General features: G+C 34.5%; 1 protein-coding gene across 4 annotated transcripts in view; it reads left to right on the plus strand.

The window, feature by feature from the left end:
- The window catches only part of CASD1 (CAS1 domain sialic acid O acetyltransferase 1), a 54,199-nt gene that overhangs the window by 22,499 nt on the left and 7,005 nt on the right, over nucleotides 1-24,695 (plus strand). For 2 of the 4 annotated variants that reach the window (XM_055420439.2, XM_088833299.1), the window contains 12 exons: nucleotides 4,223-4,267; nucleotides 4,712-4,835; nucleotides 5,877-6,091; nucleotides 7,771-8,193; nucleotides 9,216-9,305; nucleotides 14,542-14,661; nucleotides 15,968-16,124; nucleotides 17,524-17,603; nucleotides 19,770-19,871; nucleotides 21,046-21,186; nucleotides 21,701-21,778; nucleotides 24,082-24,174. In XM_055420439.2, coding sequence (XP_055276414.2) covers nucleotides 4,223-4,267; nucleotides 4,712-4,835; nucleotides 5,877-6,091; nucleotides 7,771-8,193; nucleotides 9,216-9,305; nucleotides 14,542-14,661; nucleotides 15,968-16,124; nucleotides 17,524-17,603; nucleotides 19,770-19,871; nucleotides 21,046-21,186; nucleotides 21,701-21,778; nucleotides 24,082-24,174 — 1,668 coding nt within the window. Of the gene's footprint in view, nucleotides 1-4,222; nucleotides 4,268-4,711; nucleotides 4,836-5,876; nucleotides 6,092-7,770; nucleotides 8,194-9,215; nucleotides 9,306-14,541; nucleotides 14,662-15,967; nucleotides 16,125-17,523; nucleotides 17,604-19,159; nucleotides 19,241-19,769; nucleotides 19,872-21,045; nucleotides 21,187-21,700; nucleotides 21,779-24,081; nucleotides 24,175-24,695 lie in introns of all 4 variants that reach the window. The other 2 variants (XM_088833301.1, XM_088833298.1) reach the window with 2 other exon arrangements.

A 24,695-nucleotide genomic window follows, 5' to 3' on the forward strand; every position in this document is an offset into this window, starting at 1 on the left:
GTATTTTAGATGATTTAAACTTGTGATTTATATTTATGCTGAACCTGAAAGTATATCCATTAAAGTTGTAGAATTTCACAGTTAAACAACATCAATGTAATATAATTTAGAATTCAGGCACGATCACAAAAACCTTTGTTATGACTAAGCTGAAGATATACTGCATATTCAGATCTTCTATTCTTATAATTTGCTAAAACTTGATTTTGGAGCTTTAGGTTCTATTGTAAACCTCCTTTTGATTCTTGGGGAAGAGGAAATATTCAGCTTATTGGATAAATGGTCATGTAATTACCTGAGATTGATTAGTTGACTGGTTTTAATTATTCAAGGAGTATGTTTGTATGCATATATTCATGTATTTTTTACTATTTCCATAGTAAGCTGCTGAATCCTGAGAGTACATATTTTTATTATATCTGTACTGTGACTAGCTTTGTTCTTAGTATTAGGAATGTGACTGGAAATTAGCCCCAGTCTCAGCCCTCAAGGAGTATGCAATCTAGAAGGTAGACTAGACTTTCTTATGAAGGATGACATGATAATATGAAGGGTAACAATAGACTTGGCCACAGAGAATTATGAAAGCACCATGGACAGAGGCACTTAGGATGAGAGTTGTTTAGAGTACAGGTGAAGATCTAAGAAAGCTTTACAGAGGAGATAAGAACATTGGATTAGAAAGTTATGAACTGAAATAACCTTACAGATACCTACAGGCATAAAAGCAAAGTTGAATTTAAATAACTCCACTGTTATCCGACAGATATTTATAAATCATGTCATATTTTAGGCCTCAGGCTAAACACTGCTGATACTTTGATTAACATAACAAAGTTCCTCTCCTCAAAGAGCTTTTAGATGACTGGCAGATATGGGTAATTAAGGAAGCCAGCAATTTAGATTTATTTCTATAGACGAATGGTAAGCATTAGGTCTCAGTTACTTAGACCAGTTTGGGGAGTCTTGGTGTGAAGTGAGGTGATATTTGAAGCAACTTGAATGGAAATAATTCGATAGACAGCAAGTGTAGATAAAAGAGAATGTAGGAATGAAACAGAAAAGATTCTGAGAGAAGGCAATAAAAGAGGTAAGGCAACAAATGCAGAAGAATAACTGTAATATGACACACGGGTAAGGAAAGAGTTTTAAAAGCGGATAGTAGTGTCACTTTGGGCTTCCCTGGTGGCTCAGAGGTTAAAGCGTCTGCCCCCAATGCGGGAGACCCGGGTTCGATCCCTGGGGCGGGAAGATCCCCTGGAGAAGGAAATGGTCACCCACTCCAGTATTCTTGCCTGGAGAATCCCATGGACGGAGAAGCCTGGTAGGCTACAGTCCACGGGGTCGCAAAGAGTCGGACACGACTGAGCGACTGAACGGAACGGAACGGAGTGTCACTTTAGGAACTATACAGGATAGACTGAAACCACAGGACTTGGCAATTCAGAATTCATTAATGGGCTCTGAGGGAGGTTTTAATGGATTATTAACTCAGAATCAAAACATGATAAATTGAGGCATAAATGAGAAAGAAATTAGCACAGTGAAAGCCAAGTGCCCTTCCGAGTAATCTGTTGGTCAAGAGTGAATGGGAAGCATTTGAGAGTGAGACAGAATTGAAGGAACATTTTTTGAGGATAAAGATGATTTGACATTTTGTGGATTGAGAGAAGGACGAAGAGGATGATGAAAGGGATAATTCCAGAGTTTGAGAAGACGATTTACAGACAAAGCTCCAGATGTAAAAAGGAAAGAGGTACAGACTCAAGAGTAACCGGTTAGCCATTAAGTAGAATGGGGACACATTTGGTTTACTCTTCATCTGTCAGAAGGTGATAGACTGTGTGACTACTGGATTAAGTTGTGAGAATGGAGCCAGGAAGGCAAGACCACACAGACCAGATGAGTTCTGTTTTTCTCTAAATTTGAGGAGTAGGCTTTATGCAGAAGTGAGGAGGAGGGCAGGCGGGACCTGTGTAAGAAAAATATTTACTATGATTTGGGATAGCTGCTGTGAAGAGTGAGAAAGGGAGCCACCTACAGATAAGGAAGAAGTTTCAGTAAAATAGCAATGTAAAATGGGGACTGCTAGCCTGGAAATTGGAATATCTAACAGGAAATAGACTCATTTTGTTACTACGTTTCTCTGCTTTCATAGTTCTCTGCACTTAGCATGTTTTACCTTCATAATGAGACAGTAACTGTCACTTCTCTTTTTGTAAATGGCTTGGACGTTTTCTGATTTCTTACTGTGAATCGTTTCTTGTGCACGTGATCGTAATGTCAGGCCTTCTGTTGTAAAAAGTGCACTGAACTCAGTAGTCAGGGACTGAAGGTCTGCTTCTGTCTCTGCCAGGCCTCAGTAATACCTATAAACTTGAGTCTACAGCCTTCTTTAAAACAATGTATACATATGTATATCTCCCTGCCTGTCTCGCAAGTGGCAGGAATCTATATTAAAATGAGGTAATTTAAGAGAAATACTTAGTAAATTACCAAGTCCTTTGCAATTGGTGTGTGTGTGCTCAGTTGTGTCGTTGCAACCCTATGGACCATAGCCCACCAGGCTTCTCTGTCCATGGGATTTTCCTAGCAAGAATGCTGGGCTGTGTTGTCATTTCCTCCTTTAGGGGCTCTTCCCCACCCAGGGATCTCCTTTGGCAGGTGGATTCTTTACCATTGAACCACCTGGGCAGCCTCTATATAACTGGTGGTATTATGAATAGTATAATTTGCATGAGGTGAGGATTTCTTCCACATTTCTCCTTGTTTTTTTCCCACATTGTGGTCTATAATAGTTAACACACCAGACTCAGAAGATCTTGTCTCCTTAGAGCCCTACTTTTACTTAACACTGTAACTGTGTACCCTGTAGTTTTCCAAAGAAACTTTTTAATTGGCTGACATAGTATTCTAGAGCTTTACATGATTTACTCAGAATTCAGAATAATATTAGGCCATATCAGATTTTAGTAGTGTTTTTTTGGTTTGGGTTTTATCTTCAGTTCAGTCGCTCAGTCATGTCTGACTCTTTGCGACCCCATGGAGTGCAACATGCCAGGCCTCCCTGTCCATCACCAACTCCTGGAATTTACTCAAACTCATGTCCATTGAGTTGGTGATGCCATCCAACCAACTCATCCTCTGTCATCCCCTTCTCCTCCCGCCCTCAATCTTTCCCAGAATCAGGGTCTTTTCAAATGAGTCAGCTCTTCGCATCAGGTGGCCAAAGTGTTAGAGTTTCAGCTTCAGCATCAGCCCTTCCAATGAACACCCAGGACTGATCTCCTTTAGGATGGACTGGTTGGATCTCCTTGCAGTCCAAGGGACTCTCAAGAGTCTTCTCCAACACCACAATTCAGAAGCATCAGTTCTTCAGCACTCAGCTTTCTTTATAGTCCAACTCTCACATCCATACATGACTATTGGAAAAACCGAAGCTTTGACTAGACGGACCTTTCTTGGCAAAGTAATCTCTGCTCTTTAATATGCTGTCTAGGTTGGTCATAACTTTTATTCCAGGGAGCAAGTGTCTTTTAATTTCATGGCTGCAGTCACCATCTGTAGTGATTTTGGAGCCCCAAAAAATAAAGTCTCGCTTTTTCCATTGTTTCTCCGTCTATTTGCCATGAAGTGATGGGACCACATGCCATGATCTTAGTTTTCTGAATGTTGAATTTTATCTTAGAGAACACCAAAGAATTAGCCATACAAGCTTCATACCATCCTGTGTAGTCATACAATCATGTAAGGTTTTAAGCATAGGATGTCCATCTTGTTGTAACAAGAATCTGATAAGGAACCCTAGAAAATTAAAATGCATTTAAATGGAAGAAAAACTTGAGGGAAAATAATTAAGTAATATTACTTATCGATCCTGGGTGTTCATTGGAAGGAATGATGCTAAAGCTGAAACTCCAATACTTTGGCCACCTCATGCGATGAGTTGACTCACTGGAAAAGACTCTGATGCTGGGAAGGATTGGGGGCAGGAGGAGACGGGGACGACAGAGAATGAGATGGCTGGATGGCATCACCGACTCGATGGACATGAGTTTGAGTGAACTCCAGGAGTTGGTGATGGACAGGGAGGCCTGGCATGCTGTGATTCATGGGGTCGCAAAGAATCGGATAGGACTGAGCGACTGAACTGAACTGAGCTGAACTAGCTTGTATTAATCTCCTGACTAGAACACTATTATAGAGATTTTTCTTTCTTCAGGATTCTGTTGCAAAGCCCCATGTGATTGTAGCAGGAGCTGCCACAGTAAGTTATTATCTGTATTCTTACATAAATGATTTTTGTTTCATATACTTAAGAACATGCTAAGAAAAAATTAACTTATGCTAAATAGAATTCTTGATTATACTTATATTTAATTCTTATTTCTCTTATAATTAATTAGACTGATAATTTTAATAAAAAAGATCTGAATGAACTTAGGAAATTTGATAGAAAATGTCAATATTATTTTTATATCTAAAATTACATTCTTTTTTCTTGACTGTTATACATTGAAAGTCTAATTTTTTATCAGCTCTTTGTAACTGCTTTCATGTATTTCATGAAATAATTGACCATATTTTATTCTAATATTGAATAAAAATGGGAATTCCCTTAAAATAACCTTTTTTACAATAGAGGAAATTATATACTTTCATTTCCCTGTGATAAATACTGAATTAATGCCTAATTTTTACTTCCTCTTAGTGGTCTATCAAGATTCACAATGGCAGCAATGAAGCGCTTTCCCAATATAAAATGAATATTACCTCCATAGCACCACTTTTAGAAAAACTGGCAAAGACTAGTGATGTTTATTGGGTCTTACAAGGTAAAAGTAATGAAAAAAATGTCATTTGTATGTGTTTTGAGGTTTGAGTTTCTATTATCTATTTCAAGAAGCAAAATTAGTACTTTATGAGAATAAATTTTGGAGTAAGGTTTGCAAAATTAGAGTCAACTTGAGCTGTTTGGTTTCCTGTTTTGAACTTAAGGAACAGACAGACTAATAAATATAATAAGTAAAAAATTAATAATAAATTCTCCAAGGAGTCTCAGCAATTAGAATAGAACAAAGAGAATAAGTCCTAAAGGCAAATTAGATGCTTGCCTTTGATTTTATTTCTTATCAAGTTTTTATTGTGATTGGGATATAGAGAAAAAATTATCTGGTTCATAATATTAGACTCATTGGAAGTAAACATTCTTGGGAATTGACAGTATATTCAAATTCAAACCATCTAGTTTATATTTGGCAATGAACTTCTTTAAGAAAAAGTTGACATTAGATCAACTCACTTCAGTTTATTGAATGCCCATTATTTAATGGCCTGCACAATATGAAATGCCTTGGGTATTTTAGCAATTTAAGTTGTTTGTCAGAAACTCAATTTAAATGATTATGCTTAGTGGTAAAAAGCTTTGATTACCTCCTAATTGTGTGAATAAAGTTTGCAAAAGTTAAGCAGCAACAGGAGGAAAAAACAAGATTGACTGCTATTCTTAATTAGGAGATCTTCCATAATCCAGTTTTGAATTCCCATTACCTGATACAATCCAGCATCCAAAATTTTCAAACTCTTTAAGACATGCTGGAACATAAAAATGTTTCCTGAAAGTTGTGTACCTAAGAGAGAAGAGGTATAAAAGTCTTTTAATTTGAAGAGAGATATAGATTGATTCAAAATTTGCATATAAACTAGGAAGTCTATTACAAAATCTTGGTCAACTATTTTAAAAAATGAATTATTAGGTGCTTGGAATTCTCAACTTTAACAGCAAAATATGAAATGCAGTTAACTAACTTGCATGATTATAATTTCTACCAGTAGGGACTTATAAGTGTATTTTTAAAAATATGTTTCATGTGCAGATCCTGTTTATGAAGATCTATTAAGTGAAAATAGGAAAATGATCACTAATGAGAAGATAGATGCCTACAATGAAGCTGCAGTCAGTATTTTGAATAGCAGCACCAGAAATTCTAAATCAAATATTAAGGTATTCAGTGTTTCCAAATTGATTGCTCAAGAAACCATCATGGAATCTTTGGATGGCTTACATCTTCCTGAATCAAGCAGAGAAACTGTAAGAATTCTTGTTATCTGTCAGTAGGAACCATAATATCTAACCTGTAGCTATATATCACTATAACATGGTAATAAATAATTTAATTACAGTCAGTTATTTTCAGTTTTTCTGTCTCAACATAGATCTAGAAATAATTTGACTTTCCATCACCTAGCTGAATATGTAAGCGTTTTCGTATACTCTAAGGAAGAAGGTTATGGAAGGAAGGAAATGCAACTTCATTTAGTCAGTGCTAGTTACTCTTAAAAAGCTTTTAAGTCCTCATTACACTCATGTTTGAAAACTACTGCTCCATGTTCTCTTTGCCCTAAACCTTAAAATTAAGCTTCTGCGAAGAGCATATTTTAATATGATGAACAATTTTTTATTATTTCCTTCTAATTCTGATACCCTAAGCATTAGTCATGGTACAGAGTAGATACTGAACAACTCCAGATTAATGGGTGGAAAGGGATTTTAGTTTAAATACAAGAAAGGAGTGAATTATTATAAATTTTCACACATAGTGCAACAGATACAGCAGTGGTCCTGAATCTTTTTGAGTATCACATAACCCTTGTATCTGATAAAAAATAACTGTTCCATTCCTCTCCTGTAGAAAAATGCATATTTGCGTACTCACACACACAACAATTCTCCATATTTTTTCAAGGGCTTTGTGGACTCCCTAGAACTGTTTATGAACCTTGGGATGGAGTTTGTAGACTAGTGTCTGCAAGAGTTCCAGGCTCAGAATCTTCTAAAGTCTGAAAGCTGAGAGAATGAGATTTTCTAAACGGCTGAATACTTTGAATGCTTTAGGCTTAAGTAGTATATAATCTGGAGAAGGAAATGGCAACCCACTCCAGTATTCTTGCCTGGAGAATCCCAGGGACGGGGGAGCCTGGTGGGCTGCCGTCTATGGGGTCGCACAGAGTCGGACACGACTGAAGTGACTTAGCAGCAGCAGTAGCAGTATATAATCATCTTAGAGTTCTAAAGGTTTTTAGAACCATAAAGTTTTTATAAAACTAAATTTGACTGAACCTTCAGCTAGAAAGGCTCCTGATAGCTTGCCTAGAATATTTTATTATGATAAAACTGTGTTGAAGATTCTACACTTCAAGTTAGAAACACTAAAACTATTGAATCCCAAGTGGTCCATAAACTGGTAAACCAAATGAAAGGCATATGATAAATATTGTTAGCTAAGAGTTAATCATTTTTGATGGCAGTTACTCTACATTCTTTTTTCATATCTAAAGACTGGAAGTGTATCTTAAGTATCTTGGTATCTTCTGTATTGAACATCTGTTAATTACAATTCTTTGGTCCTTGACATCTGTCAGTGTTTTTGTAACCAAAAGTCACGGACCATTAACAGTCATGAAGTCCATATTTTTTTCTTTTTTTTAAAGAATAGAATAGAAAAAGCTCAGATGCATTCTGAGTAGTCAGGATGGATATAATGAACTTTTCACTATGGATCATAACCCAAGAAGTTTGAAAAACCCTGAACTAGTTATTTACAGATTGAAGGACTATCATTATTTACATGATTGTTTGGGAAATGGTAGTAAAAAGTACAAAAGCATTTTGGTTTCAGTGCTAAAAAGTCAGTTGTATTCACAGGAGAAAATCTAATGGGAAATACATTACTGACAAGATAATAACGAAATCACTTGATTTGTTCACAGAGTGCAATGATTCTTATGAACGTGTATTGCAATAAGATTTTGAAGCCTGTAGATGGTTCCTGTTGTCAACCTCAGCCTCCTCTTACTCTCATACAGAAGCTAGCTGCTTGCTTTTTCACTTTATCTATTATTGGATATTTAATTTTTTATATAATTCATCGTAATGCTCATCGGAAGAATAAGCCTTGTACTGACTTGGAAAGTGGAGAAGAAAAGAAAAATATTGTCAATCCCCCTGTGTCTCCATTAGAAATACTTTTACAGTCTTTCTGCAAACTTGGCCTGATTATGGCTTATTTCTATATGTGTGACCGGGCAAATCTATTTATGAAGGAAAACAAATTTTATACACATTCAACTTTCTTTATTCCAATTATCTACATCTTGGTTTTGGGAGTATTTTACAATGAAAATACCAAGGAGGTAAGAATCATTTTCTTTTTAGTTCATGTTATCCTTCTCATCTCATTATGAAAGTCTGGATTAAAGAATTAATACTATTTCTCATGCTATCATATACAAACATTTACATCTATAGAAGCCGATGCAGGAATATTGCAGTTGTACGTCAATTAGTGGACTCTTAACTGTTGCTTTTTTGAAACAGTTTGGAGAAAGTTCAGTTTCATAAAGATTGTTGAAAAGTTGGGAAATAATGACTGTGGAAAAGATGCCATGACTTGGTGTTGTTTTGCCTGCCTGAGGGTGGAGAAAGCAGAGATGCTCCCAACTTTGTGATGGTCCACAAACATGAGACACTATTATCTTTTACAAGTTAAAAGTATATAATTACACTAATAAACACTTTTTATATATTTATACACTCAGGCATGCACACACAAATTAGAACTTACATAATAATGTGGGCACTGTTAAAAGTGTTCTGAATGCCTATTTTAGCTTTGCTGTAATTGCTCGGAATATAAATGTAACTCCTTTATAAGTCATGATTTATTTGAATTAATAAAGTCTTTTGTAAGAAATAACTTTCATATGAAGATGATTAATCAGTTCTTCATCCCCAGTGGGAATATTCTAGAGAAAATAAAGTATGATAATGGAGCTTTTTTCTTCACAGTGCAGTGTAAGAGAACTATGAGAATTTTTCCTAACTGAAATTCTAAGATTTTCTTAAAGAAAATTATAAAATGCCACTTTTTAGATTTATAAATACATCTGTCACAGTTTAGAAAATAATATAAAACTATATGTATCAACTTTTAAATCTCTTATATTCATTTTTTAATTCATATTATACTTAAATAGTTTATTATCTCTTTTATCAAGAAATTAAATGACAGTCTTTAGACGTTTTTCCCCCAAGATTCTTTTGAAAGAAGCATTAACTTATATCCTATAAGAAAAATTTTAACATACTTAATATATTCTGTCTAGATAATAGCTTTTTGATGAGTTTTAAAACAAATATTGATTCTTTTGCACAGACTAAAGTATTAAATAGAGAACAAACAGATGAATGGAAAGGCTGGATGCAACTTGTGATTTTGATTTATCATATCTCTGGAGCAAGTACAGTAAGTATTTCAAATTTAAGTTCAGAAAATATAGGAAATAATGTCACTTTGTCACGACTGAGCGGCTGAACTGAACTGAATGTTTGCTTTAGGGCACCAACTGTTTGTGTTTTATATTCTCTACCATTTAGAGACCCATCGTATTTCCCACCCAGTCTTTCTGCCTTCCCATTTCTCTCCTACCGCCTGATCAGAGAATGTATACACATAAAAGCAAATTAATTATTTTCTTAAAGATAAGGCAATAATTTGTTTGTATTTACCTGACATTAATTTTGATGTAGTAGGAACAATCAGCCAAGGGTATTGTTTCATGTCATCCTGTTAGAAAACTAATTTATTAAGAGACTTTCTAGATGATACTTAGTTGCAAAGGATTTAGAATAGGCAAGTTACTATTAAAAGAAATCAGCTTAGATGATTATATTTTATATTCTACCTTTCATTGTATCTTAGCAAATTTGACCAACCAGTTTTATACTTCTAAAGTTTAAAAATGTAGAACTCTCTTGCCCCAGTATTCAGAATCCTCAAATACTGATGATCTGTTGTTGATCATGTATTATGTTCCATACCTCCTAAGTATTACCGCTTCCATGAGATGGAGGACCCTTCCCTTAGCTCACCTGGTACCCTCTGTACCTGGCCAAAATCATTTTTCCCTCAACAGTAGGTGTCTTTTTAAGTCTTTTAGACTTAGGATTCTCATTAACTGCAGACACCAGATTTGGTGGAGTAGAAAAAAAATGTATTCAGAATTGTAACATTAGAGCTACAGTTAAAACAAGCTTTTAAAAGTGAACCTAGGTATCTAATAACCACTTTTCACACATTTTAAGTGAAGGTACAAATTGATTTCTATAAAATTTGCTTTTATAGAAATCAAATTTTATTTGATTTCTATAAAATGTTTTAAAAATTTAACAGATTCTTTCATAATTTGGGAACTATTGAACTTGAACTGGTTTTTGTTTTATTTGCTTATATAAAGCACATGTCTAAAAACAGTAATTTAACATAGAATCAATATTATGTTGAGATAACAGGGGAGATTTGCCAGAAAGGAGTGTTTTGAAATTTCCATAGCAGCAGTTAAGATAAATAATACTGGGGTTCACCAGATATCTCGTAACAGTTAGAAAATACTAATGTTATTCTTTGTTAAGTCTCTTTATTTTCAAAACTTGCTGGTCATTTTATGAATGACTTGTTTAAGGGGTAAAAGGCAGAGGGAGAAGTTAAAACTGAAGTTGTACAGCTATAATATGTATATCTGTGACAGCAGTAAAATTCCTGTGCCACTGCAGCTGAAGGGGATCTAGTAAGTTCAAGCAATTGTGAAAGAGCCAAGACAGTGAAAGAGATCCAAATCAAGAAGACATGAAGATAGTAAGGGTTACTTTATAATCCCGGTTCAGAATTTGTAGGATAAATTTAGCAAGTTCTCTAAAAAGTAAGTAAAGGTGAATATCGAATCATAGAAATAGCTCTGACACCTGAAGAAAGATTAGATTAATTTGGGGTGGGGGTGGGGAAAGATTTGAGAGGGTGTGGAAAGGGTTTTGTTTTAAGAAAATGACACTTAAAAACATAATTAATTGCTGACATATTAAAAGGTAATAGTACTGTAAAAAAAAAAAAAAAAGATAAAACGATAAAAACCCAAATCAGAAAGTATTAATGGCAGATTCAGTTTTTCAGTTCAGTGATTCCAGAAAGCATTTGGATCATAAAGGGATGAAAACAGTTTGGCATTCTATTATAATCATTTGCCAAGTTAGCATTCTAATACATCTTTAACTACATCCCAATTCATTCGAAATTATAATTTAAAAATATCTATATTCTGGATAGATATAAAGATCATTTGTGATGATTCACATATCCCTCTTCTTTTATATAGAATTTTGTGGTTAAAAATTACCTGTATCTACATTTGGCAAAGCAATATCAGCATGGGTTATAACATATTTTGGGACTTGATTCTTGGATATTTGTGGAATTACCCTCATTAAAAACTTTTTAATTGTCATGATTATTTTAATTACCTCATATTAATGTTTTATATTTTGAGTAAAATATGTCAGGCTTTAGTTGTGCTGTGTTTTTATAGTAAAATAGAAACTATGTAAAAAAATTAGAGAATTATTAAAATAATCCAGGTGAACTGGCAGATTGCAATTGTTGGTGTTAAAATTCCTTTAAAACATAACTTAGATATAGATAAAATAATGTGAAATACAGAGTGTGCAGCAAGTTAGGTATATACAGTAGATGACTTTGTGACTTTTTCTTCTTTGAGAGTTTGTAAATAACTTCCCTGAAGGGACCTGAATAAAAAGGTCTCAAGGGAAATTTTGTGAGGCTAGAAAAAGAACAGAACCAGAAGTCAGCCTTATTAATTCTAATGAAGTTGGATACTAAATACATTTTTAATAATAACATTTTGTTGTAATATTTGACTGACTCCTGAAAGACAAAAAAGGAAAACAGTTCAGATTAAAGGAGGCTAAAGAGGAATAAAAACTAAATGCAGTGTATGATTCTTAAGGTTCCTAAATTTTTTAAAAAAATTAATAATAAAAGATATTGCTGGGACAATCAGAGAAATTTGTATATGGATTGTACAGTGGATGCTGTTCTATTCATATTAAATTTCTTGGGTGTTATAATGATAATACAGTCATGTAAGAAGCTGTTCTTTCTTCGGTGATACTGATAGTTGCTGAAATTTCTAGGGATGGTGTCAGGTGGGCAGCAACACACTTTTTAAGTAGTTCAGCATAGTAAACAGGCGTGTGTTGCACTGTTCTTGCAACTCTTCTGTTGGCTTTATCTTTAAAAAGTCAAAAGTATTATACAACATTTGCAACAATGCAGCATTGTTACAAACTTGGCAAATTGTTGTGATAGTGTTTAATTCCATTTAAATGGTTGCATTTCCTGTTTAAATATAACTTAAGTCTCAACGCTGTAGGCCCAGACCCATCCTTAAAGGGGCTCAAAAGCATGTTTCATGGAGAGTGGGTTACGTAATTGGAAATCATTAGCCTCAGTTTGACCTCTGTTTATAAATGCTTACAGAACAATCAGATGTAAAAGTGATAAAGGGCATGCATATGGCTCTAGAGCTAAACTGTCCATTTTGGTGGCCACTAGCCATAGGTGGCCATTGAACACTTGAAGTGCAGTCAGAATTGAGATGTTCTGAAATGTGAGATATGTATCAGATTAAGTATGATTCATTTTGATAAATGCATACAAAGTTCACAAACCTAGTGTGAAAAAGTATGAAATGTCTCAGGATATGTTGGGATGATAATTTTGGATATATTGAGTTAAATTTGTTTATTAAAATTAATTTCACTTATTTCTTTTAACTGTTTAAATGTCTGGCAGCCACGTGAAAAATTTGCCACATGGCTCGCATTTTATTTCATTGCACAGCACTGCCCTAGAGAGCTTAAATTGGTAGCTTTTACATAGTTTGATTTCAGTTTTCTATGACAAGGAACTTTGTAACAATTAATGACCATCTGAAAATGGAATGGATTGCCTTGAGAATTTGTATGTTTTCCACATTAAAAGGTGCTCAGATACTTGAAGGAAATATTTTCAAGTGCATTTAAGAATAAAGTAAAGATACAGGTTTGGATTAGAACAGTTTTAAGGCTCTTTCAGTCCCGTGTTCCCACCTTCATCCCCATGATTCTCATATGTTATACCTGCACTGAAAATTTCTGATCTAATGGTAAGACATTTAAAAAGAACTAATGATGAAAAGGAATAAATAAAAAATCTGATATGTAGATGTTTGTGCTAAAAGACCTCAAATGAAGAAGAAATGACTTTCATCTGAGAGTAAAAGATTGGGAAATTTCACCAGGGCTTTCTAGAAGAACAGGATATGTATAAATAGCATGTGGTTAGGAGAACATTCCAGCATAGAATGAGCAGGTAAACAAAGGGGAGGTGACAGGAAAACACAAGAAGGGCCAGTTTAGGAGACAGAGAATCTAACAGTTTGGCTAAAGTGGAGGCTATATTGAAGAACTTATAATTTATTATAATCGGGGGTTTCCTTCCAGAAAAAAATATTATCCTTCAGAAAACATAAAAGAAATGTTCATGGATGCGTTCAAGGATACATACAAAAGATGCATATGTTCAAGGCCTTAATAAATCTGTTTAAGGCATCTGCTCAGTTATTTTATCCTGCAAAGTATCACTTGGGGAAGAAACACTTAGCTAAAGTGGCCATAACCAGTGTTAATGCTGGATAATTACAGAGATGATCAGATGAGTCAATCAAATAGAAGCAAAAAAAAAAAATGTTTACATAGATTTAGTGATTATTCGTAGAAGAATGGCCTTATTATTACAAATGTTGGATGTCACTGAACAAGTCTTTTAAAGATCGTTTTGAAAGGCAGTGCACTGCCTGTATAGTGAAATAGTGAATAGACAGCTGGGGGACCAATACGTCGTAGAGAGGTGCACTGACAGTGGTTTAAGGCTAAGAGGATTAGGACTTGTAAATGAAATACTATTTCCAGTGACTCCCACAAAATATAGATGAGAAATGTACTTCATTCAGCTTAGACAGAAGTGAAGATGTGATGCATTGAAAAATCATGGTAAAGATGAAACATAGAGGAGGGAAAAATAAAATTGTTTTATAAAAGAAGATTAGGAGGGAAATAATGTTTCTGAATTATGTTTGCGTATGTTTCTTAAATGTGCAATTTTTGCTAAATAAGTAATCTTGTGACAATTTTGTTTACAAGTCTAAATTCCATATGTTTAAGGGGGCCAAAGATGTAGGATTTTATTTGGTTTTTTTATCTTGTTATTGAGAAAATGTGAACTCCAGAGTGACCTCATGTTCAGCATATATGATGATTAACAATTATGGATATCATATATTTAATTCAACTTGAATGAAGTGTATAAAGTGCTTCACATTTATTAAGTCATTCATTTCTCACAAAACCCTTTGAGAAAGAAGAAGATGGTTTCATTTTGCAGTTTAGAAAACTCTAAAGTCACATAACTAAGTGTTAGAACCAGAATTTGAATCTAGATCTATCAGATTCCAGAGTCTACTTTTTTTTTAACCAACCCCTGCTATGATGCCTAATTTTTGAGAATAAATCTTTTCATTGAGCTAACACCTAATGATAATAATGCTCCATTATCTTGGTTAAATATTTGGCCTGTTTATTTTTGTCCACAGTTTTTGCCTGTGTACATGCACATTCGGGTTCTGGTTGCTGCGTATCTATTTCAGACAGGGTATGGGCATTTCTCATACTTTTGGATCAAAGGAGACTTTGGAATCCATAGAGTATGTCAGGTAGGAATGCACTGTTATTCTTTTTCTTTCATTTCAACGTGCTTTTGTGCCTGACTATTGAGAAAATATAAATATGGCCATGAATAATTTGAAGTAATTTGAATTTGTGAAATAGCACTTTAAAGTTGTGTTATTTCCATGTTCTATGGTTAATAATTCAAGATAAGTAATTTATTACTCAGGGATGGAAAAACAGAATTTAGATGAATGTATAATAGATGCACACAAGGGAAAACATTGCTGATTCACTTTAGTTTTGTAGAAATGTCCAGTTACCCGGGATTTTTATAATATGCTATGTTTTCTCTCTCTAAGAAGAGGATTAAGATTTATTAAATTTCTACATTGTGCTAGGCAGTTTGTAAACATTATTTTATTTACCATTCATTACAACCTTGAGTTATGATCTCTATGTTTACAGACAAGGACATTGAGGCTCAGAGAGGTTAAATAATTTGCCTAAGCTTCCCTGGTAGCTCAGTTGGTAAAGAATCCGCCTGCAATGCAGGAGACCCTGGTTCAACTCCTGGGTCAGGAAGATCCGCTGGAGAAGGGATAGGGGACCCACTCCAGTATTCTTGGCCTCCCTGGTGACGCAGCTGGTAAAGAATCTGCCTGCAATGTGGGAGACCTGGGTTCCATCCCTGGGTTCAGAAGATCCCCTGGAGAAGGGAATGACTACCCACTCCAGTATTCTAGTCTGGAGAATTCCATGGACTGTAGAGTCCCTGGGGTCTCAGAGAGCCGGACACGACTGAGTGACTTTTGCTTGAAAAGGTCACATTGTAAGTGATAAAGCTCTAATATTAAATCTGCTCAAATTCTGTGTTCTTTGACATCACACCATCTGAAATGACTGTTACGGAAGTCCCAAAGATACTTTTGTTTTTCAAAGGCCCTTTTAAATTTGAGTAATATTATTTTGTATCTATTAAAACTTTCAACTTAATACCAAATGGGATAAATCAACATCAAACAGAGATCAAATGGACATTCTTTCATTGAGATAATCTAATCTTTGTTTATGAACTGTAGCTCTAGGAAGGAAGTTTATGATTCTTTTCCTGCATTTAACAAGAGGACAGCTCAGGTTGGTGCTTTGCTGGGATCCAGTTAATGTTAAATGATGCATAAATATTTTATGTTCAACTCTTTACAATGATTTTAGAACAAATATGATATTTTAAGGATTAGTAAATGGTACTCTTCAGTTATTATTTTAGTCTTAAACATTTATACTCTGTCAGAATCTGTCTGCTTTTCCTGCATACCTAGAATGAAACCGTTTTCCTCTCCTTTTTAATAGGTCTTATTTCGTCTCAATTTCCTGGTAGTGGTGTTATGCATAGTAATGGATCGGCCTTATCAATTCTATTACTTCGTCCCCTTGGTCACTGTATGGTTCATGGTCATATACGTTACTTTAGCACTATGGCCACAAATAATCCAAAAAAAAGCAAACGGTAAATATATTTTCTTACTAATGTTAATAAATATATTCTTCCAGTGCAAGTTTCTTTTTAGTTGCTGAAGGCTATTATTTTTATTGAGACGTATTGACAGTTTAAATTTATATGTAGCTTTGATATTTTGAAACTTTGTGCTTAAATTATGTTTCTAGAATGTTAGTTACGTGGTTCAAGTAGTATTAACAGTGAGGAACAGTAGTTTGCATTTATATTATGTGTTCTCTTTTTAAAGTTAAACTTTGAAAGCCATTTTACATATCAGCTAGTGCAGCCGTTTTCAAACTCTCTTGTATGGAGCCAGAATGGAGTGCGCCAGAGGGCCACATACCTGCTTCAGTCTTGGCAGCTCTGGTTTACTTGATCCTGTGTCTGTGTGTGTGTGTGTATGTAGATTTTGAGTAGACATTCATTTGCAAAAAGGCCTTTTGTGTCAAACAAGCTTAAAAATCACTAGTATAGCTTATCTTCTAACCAACCTTTTAAGCAGTTATTATCAACCTGTTTTATGTTTAAGGAAACGTAAGTGCCCAAAATTTGAAGTAGCTTCAAATTTTACACAGCTCGGTCTGATGAATGTTCAAAGTAAGGTCACAGTCATTGATCCTAAAGTCAATGATTCTCTGTCAAGATCATGTCATTAAAATTAAGGCCTGGTGGGTTTTTGTGTTTTTTTTGAAAAAGAATTTTTTTATATTTAATAATGTCTTTCAGGTCTTTCAATCAAATATTATATATCAAAAAAATATCTTCTGTTGACTTCTATTATAACACCAAATAATTTTTCAGGCAAGAGTTAAGCTCCAGCCTTCAATAAAGTCCATTTGTGTCTTGGAGAGTCTCTGTAGTTTAATTTCTCAACACAAACCCTGCATATTTATAAAATGATAGTCAATATGTATAAACTGTGAACACATAACTTAAAATATGCATATGTTAAGATACATGTTATGATTAAACTAATCCACTGGGAAGTTCTTAAGCTCTCTCCTTAAAACTGTAATGTTTCAGCAGTATTACCTAAGTTATTAAACATGAGTGTTTGTTAGAATTACATTGAACCTGTTGTTCCAAGTTTTGTTGTAACTTTCAATAATGAATAATATAATTGAATCTGGGATGTATTTTCAAATGCATTTATAGTGGCTAAATATCAGGTATATGGGGTGTCAGATTAATGTTGTAGCCTCATTCCTAGTAAGGATGCTCCACCTTTTCTTCCTTTGTGTCCCACTTGTAATTTGGTACTACTTACATACATTTTGTATGTCCTGTAGGCAGCCTTAAATTATTATAAAGAGCTATGCAGGGTATGAATATGTTAAATAGAGAGTATGTAACATGTTTTCTAATGTAAGTTTACATTTCTTAGTAAATTAAATATTTTCTCTCTTAGGAAATTGTTTGTGGCATTTTGGCTTACTGTTGAAACTAGCCTTCTTGCTGTTATGTATATGTTTTTTGGCATATTCTCAGGTTTGTATTGTCCTTTTTGGTTTATATTTTGTTGTATTTTATTCTAAAGTTCAAATCTGTTAAAGTATGAGAGAAGAATCAGAGCTTTTTTTTTAAGCTTCATTTTTTAATGACTGTAATAAAAGTGTCACTCTGTAGTTGACTACTCAGTGTAGTTCTTTTGAAACCTATCTACTTTTGTTACCTCTGTTTTTGTTGTAAGAGCAATTTAAAGCTATTCCTCTGGCAATTGTTCAGAATCCATTTTACTTGACTTTGATCAATCAAACTTTTATTGAACGCCTCTTATAAGACACTGCTCTAAGTGAAGATCAAAATTCTCTTGACAGAATTTGCAACTTAGTTTGTGCATTATTCATGGCATCAAAATGTTACTTGACTTTTCCCATAACTTCATAGAGCAAAATTTTGGCTGTTAATAAAGCCAACTTAGGGGCAAAGGGGCTTGTTTATATGTAGTATGTATCTCTAACCTTTTATCCCCCTATTTTGATGGTTGAGATTTTCTCAACTGTTTTTGCAAGATGGCAAACTGCTACCTGCTGGTCAGTCCATCAGACAGACTTATTATTTGGGCAACATGATATTTATAACAAGATTTTAATTTAAATGCATTTAGTTGTGACAATTCTGTAGTTTACTCCCATCTCCAACACTGTCTTGTATCCGACTCTACCAGATAAAAATGCCATATGAACATTATGTGTGTGTGTATGTGTGTGTGTGTAAACTCCTTTAGAGGGCTTTTCTTTTCTTTTTTTTCTGTAGGCTTTCCTATTTATTTTCATTCTTAGAAATAAAATATCTTATGTCTGCCTGACTTCTAAGGTTTTTTGCAGGAAATATGTAAAGTGATAAGGAAACAATCGGCAAATGTTAAAGAAATAGCCAGTTAAGTGTCACACTACTTGACAGTTATTCATTAAAATTCCCAAGACTCCCTGGTTCATCTGAGGGAGGGAAAGGAAGACAGACCAGGAGTTCATAAAAAGAATTAAGATTTAGCTTTGAATCAATATTGACTACTGGATAAGAAAAAAATTGTTCATAGCCCAGTACAACCCAGTGGCTTTCACAAATGGGTGCTCATTAAATACTTGCTTATTGATTACATAAAAAATAAATTTTGATGAGAAATAAACTTGATACATGATCTACAGAATCCTTTATCTCTAATACATATCGGTGAAATAGAGAAATGTGATATAATAGGTATACACTTTATATTGCAGGTCTTGGTAATAATCACCCTGAGGCATAGACCTTGATAGAACCTATTTTTATAAATGACTAGCATTTTAAATTCTGTGACTAAATGGAGAATATTGCATTTTATTAAAATAATAAAGTTCTTCTGACCTAAAGATTTGGTATTACAAATTACATAATACTATTTTCATGTTTTACTTTGATTTTTTATTAACCTTTTAAAAAACTGAAGTTACACTTTTTTTTTTTAATGCCATGGCATCATGTGTAATCATGGAGTTTCCGTAATAGAGTTTGTTGTCATTCTTTAGTCTGGAAATTGAGTGTTTTGTTCTCTTTTTTGAAAGACTTCATTAATGTACAGAAATGTACCCAAGACTTCTGCCCCTTCATTCCCAGATTTTCCAGACTGTCAGATCAATAAGAAGGTACATTCACTAACGACCAGAGTAAAGTTGTAAGCTTTGTTTCAAAGTCTAATAATGGCATTTGGGTATAGTTGATTGAGTAAGGTGACTAATTCAGAGGATTCTTTTAATTCATATGGTTCATTATAGATTGATTATTAAGGACATTACATAAAGAAAAACTATAACCATCATCCCTTAGGTTATTGATACCATATTGGATGAAGTAATTTGTAGTTTTGTGTTTTGATCATTAAATAGTAGCACTTTTTGTACACTAGATTAAATTGAATAACTTTCCAATTACCAACTTGGGGTTTGTTTTGTTTTTTTGACTTTGCAGTCTCAATAGCCTTTCATGTGCTATGAAAGTAAGTTAACAAAAATGTTTTGTTATCGTTACTACCCATTAATAAAATAAATTTCTTTTCAAATGAAATGACATTTTGACATGAAATAGAATTTTAGAAAATTACAATTTATAATAGAATTGCAAAAGCCAGTATTGACTTATACCATCTTAATTTATTTTCTGAATTCCTCTTCTCAGGGTGCATTTGAGAAGATCTTTTCTCTTTGGCCACTGTCCAAGTGTTTCGAACTGAAAGGCAATGTATATGAATGGTGGTTCAGATGGAGGTTAGACCGTTATGTATGTATTTACTCTGTGCTCTTTTGTCATTTCAAATTATACTTTTAAAATGTATTTGGAAAAATGTGATCTGTTTTTATTTAGTTTTGGAATAAGGAAACATGTTGATTTGGTAAATCAAAGCAATCCAGCCCACCCCGTGGTTTTCTTTTCTTTCCTTTTTTGCAGTGAGAAAAATACTTTTTTTATTTTTACACAGGTTATCTTAACATTTATTGTTTTGATTCATCTGGTCTTTTAAAAATTATTATTTTTTGATTGAAATATACTTGATTTACAATGTGTCAGTTTTTAAATGAAAATTCTTAAATGTTGGGAAAGGTTTAAAGTCAGGAGTATCATAGCAGTTTGGCAACATGTATCCTGGGCTTGTTGTTGTTGCTGTTTAGTCTCTAAGTCATGTCTGACTCTTTTGAGACCTCATGGACTGTAGCCCACCAGGCTCCTCTGTCAATGGGATTTCCCAGCCAAGAATTACTATTACTGCAGGTGGCATTTTTCTTTCTTTTTTTATGGCTGAGTAATCTCACTGGAAAAGACTCTGATGCTGGGAGGGATTGGGGGCGGGAGGAAAAGGGGATGACAGAGAATGAGATGGCTGGATGGCATCACCGACTCGATGGACATGAGTTTGAGTGAACTCCGTCCGGGAGTTGGTGATGGACAGGGAGGCCTGGTGTGCTGTGATTCATGGGGTCGCAAAGAGTTGGACACGACTGAGTGACTGGACTGAACTGAACTGAATGTTCCATTGAATATATATATGTACCGCATCTTCTTTATCCATTCACCCATTGGTGGATGTTTAGGTTGCTTCCATGTCCTGGCTGTTGTAAATAGTGCTTCAGTGAACGTTGGGATGCATGTATCTTTTCAAATTATGGTTTTATCCAGATATATAAAATGTCTTTATTTCCTTACTTGCTGCTGAGACTACTTGAAGTAAACCAGCTTATCTTGTCATTGCAAGAGATGTTTGCTTGTCCATTGCAGATTGTTTCCAACGATCATTGACTTGATGTCATTTCTTGATGTTTAGGTTCTTCATAGAAACTTTGGACCTTTAAGCTTTTAACCTATATACTTCTATACATATTGTGCTCCTTTACCAAGTATATTTGCTATTTATTGAAAAGTAGCTATTTAAAACAGGTTTCCCCCCTTTATTTTTCAGGTAGTCTTTCATGGAATGTTGTTTGCTTTCATTTATCTGGCTTTACAGAAGCGCCAAATACTTTCTGAAGGAAAGGGTGAACCTCTTTTTTCAAGCAAAATTTCAAATTTTCTATTATTTATTTCAGTAGTTTCTTTCTTGGTAAGTTTCACATGTAATCTTCTAAATTTCGAAAATCCCAAATGGTGCAGAAAATTAACCTTAAGAGATAGGAATTTTATCATTTGTTTTTAACAAATGAAATCTTTTACTTTTGAAATTTCTTTTTCTCATTTTAAATTGAACATACATTCTAAAGAGAATATACCAAAATGAGTGAGAAGAAAACCTGTGTACAGTTTTTATTGGATTTTTAAAAATAGCATAATGAAGTATACTGTCAGACTTCCCTGGCAGTCTAGTGGTTAACACTTTGCCTTCCAATGCAGGAGGTGCGGGTTTGATCCTTGGTCAGGCAGCTAAGATCCCACATGGCTCCTGGTCAAAAAACATGAAACAAAAGCAATATTGTAACAAATTCAATAAAGGCTTTTAAAATGGTCCACATCCAAAAAAAAATTATAATGTTATAAACAAAGAAACTTCTTAAAATTGAGTGCTGCCTTTTTAAGGCATAGCTATTTCTGTGAAGTGATCCGTAAATTTTTTGTTTTAGACCTATTCCATCTGGGCTAGCAGTTGTAAAAACAAAGCAGAGTGCAATGAACTCCACCCATCCGTTTCTGTGGTACAGGTAATTATCTTTATTTAGAGAAATTTTTCTCAATTTTTGATTAGAACAAGGAGTCTTTAGAGACAGCTTTTAGATCAAAATCTATTAAATGTAGTATATCTTTCTAAGCCCTACATTCGTCTACTGTAAGGGTGGGATGATTTGGGAGAATGGCATTGCAACATGTATATTATCATATGTGAAACAAATCACCAGTCCAGGTTCAATGCATGATACAGGATGCTTGGGGCTGGTGTACTGGGATGAACCAGAGGGATGGGAGGCGGGTTCAAGATGGGGAACACATGTATACCCGGGGCAGATTCATGTCAATATATGGCAAAACCAATACAATAATGTAAAGTAATTAGCCGCCAATTAAAATAAATAAGTTTAAAAAATAAATAGAGATACTAAAATCTCCTTTAAAGGGTGGTTATTAAATGTTATTATTAAATGTATAGAAATGATCGGTGTTTATCACTTGATCAGCACTTAGAAAATGTTCATTCATTTCTCCTGTTTGCTTTTTCATCATTTATTTATTCAGATTTCTTCATTTACTTGTTTTTGGCCTTACTTATTAATGGCCTTCCATGTGTTAAGAACCATGATACAGGTCAGAAGTGCATGTAGTGCCTGCCCTCAGAACTTACAGTCCAATAGAAATATGGATCAACATTTATTCATTTAACAGTTTTTAAAATTCATATAACAAGTCTTTGATACTTCTGTGTGCTAGATATTATGCTGAGGGATGTAGTGATGAGCAAAGCAGATGTGGTCCCTACCCTCACAGAGCCTGTATTCTTCAGTTGCAGATAGTAATCATATAATCACCAAGTAATCATAAACAGAAGTTCATGACGCTACAAGGGAATACAATAAGGGCATATGACCTAGCTGGAGTTGGAGTGAAGGTGGTTAGGGTTCAGAGACGGTTTCCCTGATACAATTAAGCTGAGAGGAGCTTCTCTGGTGGTCCAGCAGTTAAGACTCTGTGATTCCACTGCAGGGGGTGCAAGTTTGATCCCTGGTCAGGAAGTTCTGAATGCCATAAGGTACAGCCAAAGGGGGGTGGAAAAATTAAGCTAAGACTGGAGGAATGAAGGCTTGCAGTGAGAACTTAGGCCCTGTGGGTAGAAAAAAGGATAGATATTCCCATTCAGGGAACTTGAAGAAAGCCATTGGGGCTGGAACTCAGCCAGAGTCTAAAGAAGTACATGATAGTGACTGGGAGGTGGGCAGAGGCTGCTCGGGGCAGCCCAAATCAGATTTGCATTTTACAGAGATACCTGTGGTTGCAGGTAATCACAGGACGTTGTGATTAGTGTGGTGATGGTTAAGTACAGGCCACTTTAGAACATTTGGGATTTCTTCCTAATCCATCTTGATATCAGAGCAGGGTTCTTGGAGAAAGTTATGTCTAAGCCAAAGCCTAAAAACTGTATGGTTCAACAGAAAGGAACAGGGAGGATTTCTGGAGGATCTTCTTTTAGGTTTTAAGTTCTCTTCAATGAAGAAACTATTTCATCCATCTTAAACCTCTGTATAGTCAGTGGAGCTAAGCATATGACCAACTCTCCAAACATAATTGATAATGACATTTTAAAAATTGTACTATATTAATATCGCATTTTCAGGACTCCTACAGAAGTCATGCTTACAAGTAACACTTTGTCTTTTGTATCTGATGTCATTCCTGTAGCTGCATGAAAGGAAGGGGGCTGTCCCACTGACATTACACCAGTGCAGATCAGTGCAAGAGTGGCTGAGGGGGAGAGCGACTGCACCTAGCACAGGGCTGACAGAAACCCTGCTGAGCCCCCTCACTTTCCCTCCTAGTCACTCTGCGCCACGTATTCATCTTTCCTTAGCTACTTTTCCCCACATTTACACTGCTGTCAGTAGAAGGAGCCTTGAAGAGACCAAAAAGATGAGGGTGGGCAGCTCCCAACAGAGTGAATACTTTGTAGAAGAAGCAAAATCATAGCATGGAATTTTATTAATTTTGATACATAAATATGGCATTTCTTTCTACACAAAGGTCCTCAAGATGAGTTTATATTTTTTCTAATACATATGAAATAAAACTGTCCAGCCATATAAAACCTGCCCTTGTTTGCACTATATAGACCACATGCTCAGAAATCGTTTGAGTAGACTCTAGATCAAAAATAACTTGCAAATACTTTATCTGTTGAGAAAAAAAAACAGTCTATGTATTAAGTTTAGTAACATAAAGAATACAGTTATCACTTGAAGAAAGCAAAATTCTTTCAATAAGCAGATTATTAATATTTGCCCGTGTGTTTTTTCTTTAGATTTTAGCCTTCATCCTAATAAGGAATATCCCTGGGTATGCTCGTTCAGTTTACAGTTCATTTTTTGCTTGGTTTGGAAAAATTTCATTAGAGGTTGGTACATTAATATTTTGATCTGTCTTACACCAGTGTTTTATGGAGTTGTGTATTTAAATGTATATATAGGTGTGTAACTGACTTTTTTTAAAACCAAAGCTATGTTTATGAAATTATAGGCAAGAAACTTTGAACTTTAACAGAAGTATTGTAGAATGCTTTTAAAGTCTTATTTAAATGGCTCGATACAGATGATTTTCACATATTTGTCTTAAACTTTCAGGTACAGCCAAGATGCAGAAATAGGAAGAGAAAAAAAATGAAATAGATACAAATGAAATTTGTAAATAGATATAAATGAAATCAAGCTGAGAGGATTTTGATTAATTGTTCATTTGTAATTAAATATATTGCTGGAATTTAGTTTATTCATGCCTATCATAATAAAATTCACTCTTATTGAAAGTTTGGGGAAAATTTTTAAACTCATTATTTTATATGCAGTAACTAATATGAATTTACCCTCAAATCAGTTTAAAGTAGGTATGAAATACATTCAGTGTATTGACTTTTATTAT

The sequence above is a fragment of the Moschus berezovskii genome, chromosome 3 (assembly GCF_049115385.1).
Source record: "Moschus berezovskii isolate FMDL1 chromosome 3, NW_MosBer_1.0, whole genome shotgun sequence".
In the NCBI taxonomy this organism is placed as follows: Eukaryota; Metazoa; Chordata; class Mammalia; order Artiodactyla; family Moschidae; genus Moschus; species Moschus berezovskii.